At 39.3% G+C, this 8,899-nt stretch overlaps 1 protein-coding gene across 23 annotated transcripts in view; it reads left to right on the top strand.

Annotated features, from left to right (window-relative positions):
* Positions 1-217, top strand: part of Phf14 (PHD finger protein 14) — a 183,226-nt gene extending 183,009 nt beyond the window's left edge. For 22 of the 23 annotated variants that reach the window (XM_087658587.1, XM_087658589.1, XM_087658594.1 and 19 more), the window contains one exon: positions 6-210. In XM_087658587.1, the coding sequence (XP_087514713.1) occupies positions 6-80 (75 nt within the window). In that variant the 3' untranslated portion in view covers positions 81-210. 23 annotated transcript variants of the gene reach the window in all.
* The last annotated feature ends 8,682 nt before the right edge of the window (positions 218-8,899 follow it).

The following is an 8,899-nucleotide window of genomic DNA, read 5'->3' on the forward strand; positions in this document are numbered from 1 at the left end:
TGCAGGAAGATGAAAATGAAGCTGGAAAGAAAAATGCATCTCAGGAGCTCAGCATGGAGCAGAAAAACCCAAAGAAATAATGAAGGATGGTCTAGTGTTTTCTGAAGAGTTTACAACTTACGCTGAGGCTGATAACATTTCTAATTTGTAAAATGTTAATTGTAAAATCTAATTAACAAAACTCTTCTCAATAAAGTCCTTGAAATAGGAGCTTGGATTTGAGAGTCATATTTTTTTTTTAAACAATTCAACTTTGATTTAAAGGCCAAACCGTCAAAATATCTTTTGGTTTCTTTATTGTTTGGTTTTGGGTTTGTGGCTTTGTTGTGGTTGGGATTATTTTGTTTCAGTTTTTGTTCTTTTGAAACAGGGTTTCACTGTGTCCTATTGTGGGCCAAAAGCTACCTATGTAGTCCAGGTTGACCACAGAATTAAAGAGATGTGGGCCACCAAAACAGCCGCGAATATATTTTTAAAATGAAAGACATTGTCAAAAATACAAGAACAAGATTTTCTTTGTCCTATGACCTAAATAGAAAAGGATCTTATTGTCATCTCTTTGTATCTGTATGGTCTAAAAGAAACCTCGGAATATGTAATTCTTTTTTTTTTTAATTTTTTTATTTATTTTTACACTCCAGATTTTATTCCCTTCCTGGTCCTCCCCTCTCCCCCATCCCCAGTTCCACATCCCATACCTCCTCCCCCAACACCCTGTGTCTCCACAAGGATGTCCCCACCCTACCCAGACCCCTAAACTTCCTGGGGCCTCCAGTCTCTTGAGGGTTAGGTACATCTTCTCTCACTGAACCCAGACCAGGCAGCGCTCTGCTGTGTATATGTTGGAGGCCTTATCTCAGCTAGTGTGTGCTGCCTGGTTGGTGATCTAGTGTCAGAGAGTTCTCAGGGGTCCAGGTTAATCGAGACTGCTGGTGCTCCTACAGGGTTGCCCTCCTCCTCAGCTTCCTCCAGCTTTCCCCTAATTCAACCAGAGGGGTCAGCAACTTCTGTTCATTGGTTGGGTGCACATATCTGCATCTGATTCTTTCAGCTGCTTTCTGGGTCTTTTGGAGACCAGTCATGATAGGTCCCTTTTTGTAAACGCCCCATAGCCTCAGTAATGGTGTCAGGTCTTAGGCTTCCCCTTGAGCTGGATCCCACTTTGGGCCTGTCACTGGACCTTCTTTTCCTCAGGCTCTTCTCCATTTCCATTCCTGCAGTTCTTTCAAACAGGAAGAGTTATGGGTCAGAGCTTTGACTGTGGGATAGCAAGCCCATCCCTCACTTGATGCCCTGTCTTTCTGTTGGCGGTGGGTTCAATAAGTTCCCTCTCCCACTGTAGGGCATTTCATCTAGGGTCGCCCCTTTGAGTCCTGAGGATCTCTCACTTCCCAGGTCTCTGGTACATTCTAGAGCATCCTCCCAACCTCCTTCCTCCTGGGGTGGCCTGTTTCCATCCTTTCTGCTGGCCCTCAGGGCTTCAATTCTTTTCCCCTACCCAATACCAGATCATGTTCTCCTCTCCACCCAATCCTTTCCTTCCCACCTTGGGGTTGCTTTCTTCTCCCTCCCAAGTGGGACTGAGGCATCCTCACTTGGGCCCTACAGCTTTGAGTTTTGTGGATTTTTTTTTTTTTTTTTGGCTAATATCCACCACTTCCAAAAGGACTTACTAGAGTTCTAATTATCAATATAAGGAGAACCCAGTATTCTGGTTTGCTTTCCTGTTCTTATGATAAGTGCCATAACTAAAAGCAAGTTTGGGGACAAAAGAATCCACTTCCACTTACAATTCCGGGTCTCAGGAAGCCATGCAGGAACCCCGCTTACTGGCTAGCTTCACTAGCTCATGCTGAACTAGCTTTTTTACACAACCTGGGCACAACTGCCTAGGAAGAGTGCCACCCAAAATGGGCTTAGCCCTCTGCTTTCAGTCAAGACACCTCTTACAGATACAGCCACATGCCTGTGTGGTTTGTGTAGTTACTTAGTTAAGGACACTTCTGCCAGGTGAGGGTAGGTTTATGCAAGGTTGACAATAAAACTGACCAGGACTATCAACATAGTTAAAAAGAAAATAGGAAATGCTTATGCATGGAAATACTGAAAATCAGCCAATGCCACAGGGAAATCTGACACATTAGCTTGTCACATGATACTCCAGATCTGCAGAATGGATGAAAAATAATTTCACAATCTTTGGCAGCAGACGTGGTTCCATCGTTTTTAAGCCATAAAATATTTCAATAAGGGGGCTGGAGAGATGATTCAATGGATAAGTAGTGCTTATAGAAGACTGGAGTTTGGCTTCTAGCACTTAAATCATACAATGGCAGCCCTAGGAGATCCAGCAGCATTTGTGGCCTCTGTAGACACTTCTGCTCAGGCATGCACGTGCACACACACACACACACACACACACACACACACACACACACACACACACACAAACACTTTTCTAAAAATAGTTAATGACCGGTCTATGTATGTATCTGTCCATACAAACTCCGCTCAGCTATTTTATAACAACACTCTATATGCTTCGTTGGCTTATACATTTTCCTAGCTCTTTCTGACCCTCATTTTCATTAGTGTGTTAAAGCCATTTTATCCTCCCTGCTTCTGACTTCTGAGCTGTCATTTGCCAACTCCAGCAGTGGGAATGAGTCTGGTTGCAGTTTGTAGAACCATACTACTGGCAGATGTCATCGTCTGATTTTCGAAAGCAAAGTTGCTTAAAGTAAGGGTGAGAACTTTGAGGGAGCTTACAAGAAAATGCAACATACAGCATCCTCTTCTTAGAATGGAATCAGTATGTTTTCCCTGGAGTCGTATTGTTATCACTTGCATCTGACAAGCTCACTAAATATGTGACAGTAGGATGTGCTGGCGGCTTGATACCGTAGGCTGAAATAGAGAAAATTGCAAGTAGGCCAAATAAGACGTTTATTGAAGGATAGCCTCTAATCTGACTGGAAATCAGGAAAGGAGTTCAAACTTACAAAGCACACTCCCTGGGTGAATTCTGGACTGAGCCAAAGGAAAGGCTGAGAAAGCAGTTCAGAGTCTGCACAGGGGTTTTGTCCTAAGCAATTTCAAAATCACTGTGACATTTTTTTCCTACATGGATCTATTTCAGAACAGCCATATTTACACAGATGGGTGTGTTAGGTTTTTGGTGGCGGTGGTTAGTTTTTGTTTCTTTGTTTTTTGTTTTGAATCGGGGTCTCTGTGTAGTCCTGGCTGTTCTGGAACTTATGTATACCAGCCTGGCCTTGAACGTAGATCCTCCTGCATCTAGAGTGTTGATATTAAAGGTGTGTGCCACTATGTTTGGCTATCACTTTGAAAGGTAATGATAAGTATTTCGCACCTTAGACATATTACACGTTCCAGGTTATGCATACAGCTGTGAATGTGAGATCGATGCGCTTGCTTTTCATGTTTTAATAATGAGAAATGGAAGGCTTAAGAGAAATAAATGAACAAAAGCTGTGTACCTTGTATTTAACAGCAAGTATTTAAATACAAAGTGTTTAAATATCACAATCCTTACGTAATAACTACTAATACTGTCCTTCTTTTGATCTGGGCTTTCCATTCTACTTCACCTGTAACTCTCTAACAATTTAGTGTTTTTATTAAATATTCTTAGATTTGTTTTTTATTGTTTTTACTGTGCCTGTGTGTGGAGAAGTGCAGGCGAGTGCAAGAGCCTTCGGAGCCAGAGAGGCCGGAACTTAGAGAGCTGGTTACAGTTGAGAATCTGCCAGGTGGGCGTCATGAGTCACACCCTTTATTTTCTGCAATAGTATATGCTCCTGTCTTTGAGCCATCCCTCCTGAGCAACTTTTATCCATTCTATGACTTTTCTTTAAGTGAAATAGAGGAGATGGGATAACTACCATTCTTTATAATCCAGAAAAGAAGCCTGCCTGGAATGGACCAACTACGAAGACACCTATTGTTTGTGACGCCCCAGAGGAGCTTTGTCCATTTTTTTTTTAAACAAGGGGTTGACTCCATTTTTGTATGTTGCCATCTGCTCTACTGGTGGCTGCATTTCTAAGATGAGCTGTTAGTGTGGGAGACACAGGGAAAGCCACCATGCGGACATATTGAGTACTTGTACTTAACTGATACCATGATTCAGAAATTTTTTTGATGTCCCTTTAAAAGAGTTACCAGTGCACCAGCAAGATGGTACAATGAGAAAGGGTGTTTGCTGTCAAGCCTGACAGCCTGAGTTTGATTCCTAGGATGCACATGATGGAGAGAACTAACTCAGGAGAGTTGCCTCTGGCTTCCACATATACTCATACACCCAAATAAGTCAATAAAGGTTAAAAAACTTGTTCAACAACATATACCCATTACTTTAAGGTGGTGAATGTTAGAGTAAAAGTCCTTAAATTTCCCTTAGGAAAAAAGTGTGTATGAATTAGTCAGATGCTTAAAGCCCATACTTGGATATTCTGTGTTAAAATAGGTGGGATTCTTTTTAAAGATTTACCTATTTTTGAAAGTGTGTGTGTGTGTGTGTGTGTGTGTGTGTGTGTGTGTGTGTGTGTGTGTGTGTGTTTTACATGGGAACTGTTGTTACTCCTGTATTCAATGACTGCAGAGGTCAGAGGCATCAAATTTTCTGGACCTGAATCTATAGGCAGTTTCGTGCTGCCCAACATGTGTGCTAGGGACCAAACTTAAATCCTCTGTACAAGCAATATAAGTTTTAAGTGCTGAGCCTTCTTATATATAACTCATAATGCTACAAAGTACTTATGTGACTGTTATTAATCACTTTATTTACATAGTAGATATTTCACACTATAGATTGTATTACATACTAGACCAGCCTCCCATAACAAAATAACCAAAGGTTACATGTGTTGAAAAACAAGATTATTTGTTCAGTTTGGTATGACTGGAGTTTCTAGTTCAAAGTTCAGGAGGGTTTACTTTCTTTCCCATAAGGCATCCTCTCTATAACTTCTTTGGGTTGTGTTAAGGAACATTGCATAGGTATCTGTGTCTGTGTAGAGTCTTTATATTTATAGAAAGTCTTCATAAAGATTGCTAATTGGTATATGATCTATAAGTTAATGTCTACAGGGTATCCATTGTATAATGAAATCTTTCTGTTTTCATTATCCCTTGAGCCCTGTTCTTAGTTCATTTCCTAGCCAGTGCCAAAGTAAGTTCTATGGTACTGAGGCAGCCTGACACTACCGCTGCCTGGAGAGCACAGCTTACTTTATGTTTTATACTAGGTGTGTAAACCCAGCTCACAGCTTATAGAAATGAATTATGTTATGTTGGCTTCTGAGTGTATTTCTTCATAGCCTCCAAGAATTTAAAAATAAAACTACCTTTTACTAGTCTGTCTCTATCACACCCGGGAATAGCATTCTTTTTTTTCTTAACTGTGTTTAGTTTACACTCCTTCCTTAGGTCTAGGCTACAAACAGAGGAAGCAGGCAGGGACATTATACCACACAGCTGGCTGGCAAACGGAAGCTACTAGACACATGTTCTTAAATCCATTCAACAAACATTAGTAAGACCCCCTATATACCATGCAGTTTTCTGTCACAAGGTCTTACGTGAGGAATGACAGCAGATGCTACTCTTGGGTATTGTTCTTACCTCTGATAAATTCCACTTAATACATTTCTATTAATGCCCATTCAAGCGTATAACTGGGAACATGGGCACATCCGTGTGTACCATACAGAATTCTGCACAGGAGCTAAAGGTGGGGAGATTTATACTTACAGATTTGTCTATACAGTAGGGACTGGGTAGTCAGGCAATGGCTGGAGAAAACAAGCCAGTAGCTGCTTGGACCTTAAAGCCCAATGTGTCAACAGTTCCAAAACAATGGTGGGAGCCTGGAAGATTCCTAGAAAGCATCAGTGGAAGGCCAAAGAGGCTGGAGTCTGAGTCAGCAGAACACCACTACAGCAGCAATGGCCTCACTCAGGAAGGAGCAAAGACAAGTGGGCAACTGTTTTTCCTCTCATATCTCTTTATATGTTAGATTGTCCCACTGGAAGCTGCTACCTCTGAGGAAGAGTCTAACATCATTTAGTTAATTCCTTCTGGAAATTCCATCATAGAGGATCCCAGAGATGTGTCTTCCTATTGACTCCAGACCCTGTCATGTCACTGAAATTAGCCATTATACCATGTGACCTCTCCCAATCTACAGAGCATTTCCACCACTCAAAATGTTCTTTCTTGTAGTTTTGAAGTCACATGCCCTTGTTACAATCCCTGATTTATCTTGTTTCTTCTTTTTTCCCCTTTGTTTCTTTGGTTTTTTTTTTTTAATCACCTTGTAAAAAGTTCAAGTTCAAGTGAATCAAAGACCTCAACATGAAGCTCATTGGCATAGGGGGAAACCTCTTGAAACAAACACCAATGGCTCAAATTCCTGAAAAGCTTCTGTAAGGCAAAGGACACTGTAAATGGTACAAAATGGCAATCTACAGATTGGAAAAGGTCTTCACTAACGCCATCTTTTTGTTGAAGTTTGCCTGATGTAAAATTTTACATAATGAAATCACAAGATATATAATTTTTGTCTCACTGCCTTCACTCACCACAGTGTTTTTGAAATAGTCTGTAGTTCATTCCTATTGACTGAAAAATATACTCTCATTGTGTGAATATACCATAATTTGTCCATCTGTCTGTTGACTGACATTTGAACAGACAAAGTAATAGAAATACAATTGGTCAAAAAGGACACAAAATAACACATTATTAGTAATTATAAAGGGGGTAATTAAAACTAGTTACAACTATATATCCACCAAACTCTGTGTGTGAGTGACTGTGTTACTCAGCTGGCCACATGCACCAAGATAAACTACCACTACTTCACTTTAATATGTGGTATCAAATCTTGGAACTGTACAAACATAATAGCAATATTGCAATTTGCATTCAAATCATGTGTTGAAATGCCTTGTTGAATAGATTGAATTAAATTTTCATTTTTTAAATCTGTGACTACTAGAAAATTTGAATTTACATGTTCCTGAACATTGGTGTTGGGCTGTAGTTGTTTTTCTGTTTGTTTGGTTTTCTAAAATTTTTATTGATTACTGTATTTATTTACATTTCAAACGTTATCCCCCTTCCCAGTTTCCCCTCTGAAAACCCCCTATCCCACCTCCTTCCCCACTGCTCCTATGAGGGTGCTTACCACTCACTCCCACCTCACTGTTGGGCTGTAATTCTAAGTCTGTAAATGAATCTTAGCAAGATTAAAAAAAAACCTGAAAATTTTATATATTACATATCGGTGGTGGAGACATAAAATACTAAGTGATTTCAAAAAAGAATTAAAGGGCATTTCATAAGGTTAGTTAAACTCTTTGTACACCACCTAATAAATGCTACTACTACAAGAGTCTATATAAGGGAGATGAAAACATGTCCACTCAAAGATTTGTTCAGAATATTTGTAACCATTTTATTTATGATGACTGCACTCTGGAGCCAATTATTACTCCTATTCAGCTAGAAGCCACACATGAAATTGGTTATTCCTTTCAATATGTAATACAATTCATAAAGTTAGGGTCTGATTCTTACAGCTTTACAAACAGTGTGAAAAAGTAATTACTACAAAGCTACTATGAAAGGTAAATAGAAATCTAAACAATACACAAAAGAAGTACAAATTTTAGCTTTTAAAAAGCAGTGATGTAGCTTATTTGAAAATGTTTTATAGACTCACAGCTCTTTTAATGATTCCATATTCTAATTTTTTTTAAATCTAAGTATGGCTACTTGTTTCAGTGATTGTTATCCATTTTCCTTGGGGTTAAAAAGTATAGCTGGGGGGACAGCAGATATGTGTATCCTGTTGCTTGATATTGGAAAATTGCTTGGTCTGCCTTGAGTCTGATTTCCACTCCAGAGGGCAGCGACTTCCCTTGGTAGTTTTCCCCATGAAATGGGGGTGTGGTTAGTAGTTCTGCTCCTCTAATACCTTTAGAAAAGTAATAATATTTTTATTTGAATATTATAGTAGTATTCATTTTACACTGTATTCTTTTGCAAAACAGTCATTAATAGTTTTCCTCTAAGCAAGAGTTTTGGATGTATCTGTTTTCCTGCCTATAATATATTTTGTCTTGTTTTTCTCAGTTACAATAAATGTTTTTTTTAAATCGGATGTGAACAATTTACAAAAAGAAGACTCCCTCCTACAAAAGTTTTACATGGTTACCACAAACATATTGCAAAGCCTGCTGAAAAAAAAGCAGTATGTTAATTTTATTTGATATTTCTCCAGAGCTTGTGGTTCTTAAGGCCTGTACAGGTTACTCTTGACTGAGTTCTGATACTGCTTGGGACTAAGGCAACTTCCTCCTAATACCAAACTAAATAAGGTTCACTCTCACTTGTGAAAGTTGATTAGAAAACTACTCCATTTTCCATTACAGTTTTTACATAGCCATGAATGAGCAAATTTCTTCTCTATTCCAGACTACTGAGCAATCATAGCAGGTAATAAATGTTGTCCCATTGTGAATGTGATGTGGAATCCGTGACTTTGCTATCTGAAGAGGAAGTCAAGCACTTAAAGCAACAATGTGAAAGCTTAAGTAGCTGTGGTATAATTCTCCTTTGTTTTTAGAAAACTCTTAATTTCCTAGTTACAAAGCCAAATAAGATCAGCCCTTTAAAACTACTGAGCCATGAAACCCATTCTCCTTAAGGGCTTTAAATTTGGGAGCACACTCATGAAATTTATAGCTTTGATGAGATATATTTTGCCTGCAGTCAAGATGAGAGTTAGACCATTGGTTTCCCAGCATGACACCTATGTGTTCTTGTGTGCAGAAGATTTCATTAGGCTCATAATATCACAGCCAACATC

This window comes from Rattus norvegicus, chromosome 4 (assembly GCF_021556685.1).
Source record: "Rattus norvegicus strain SHRSP/BbbUtx chromosome 4, alternate assembly SHRSP_T2T, whole genome shotgun sequence".
Classification (NCBI taxonomy): Eukaryota; Metazoa; Chordata; class Mammalia; order Rodentia; family Muridae; genus Rattus; species Rattus norvegicus.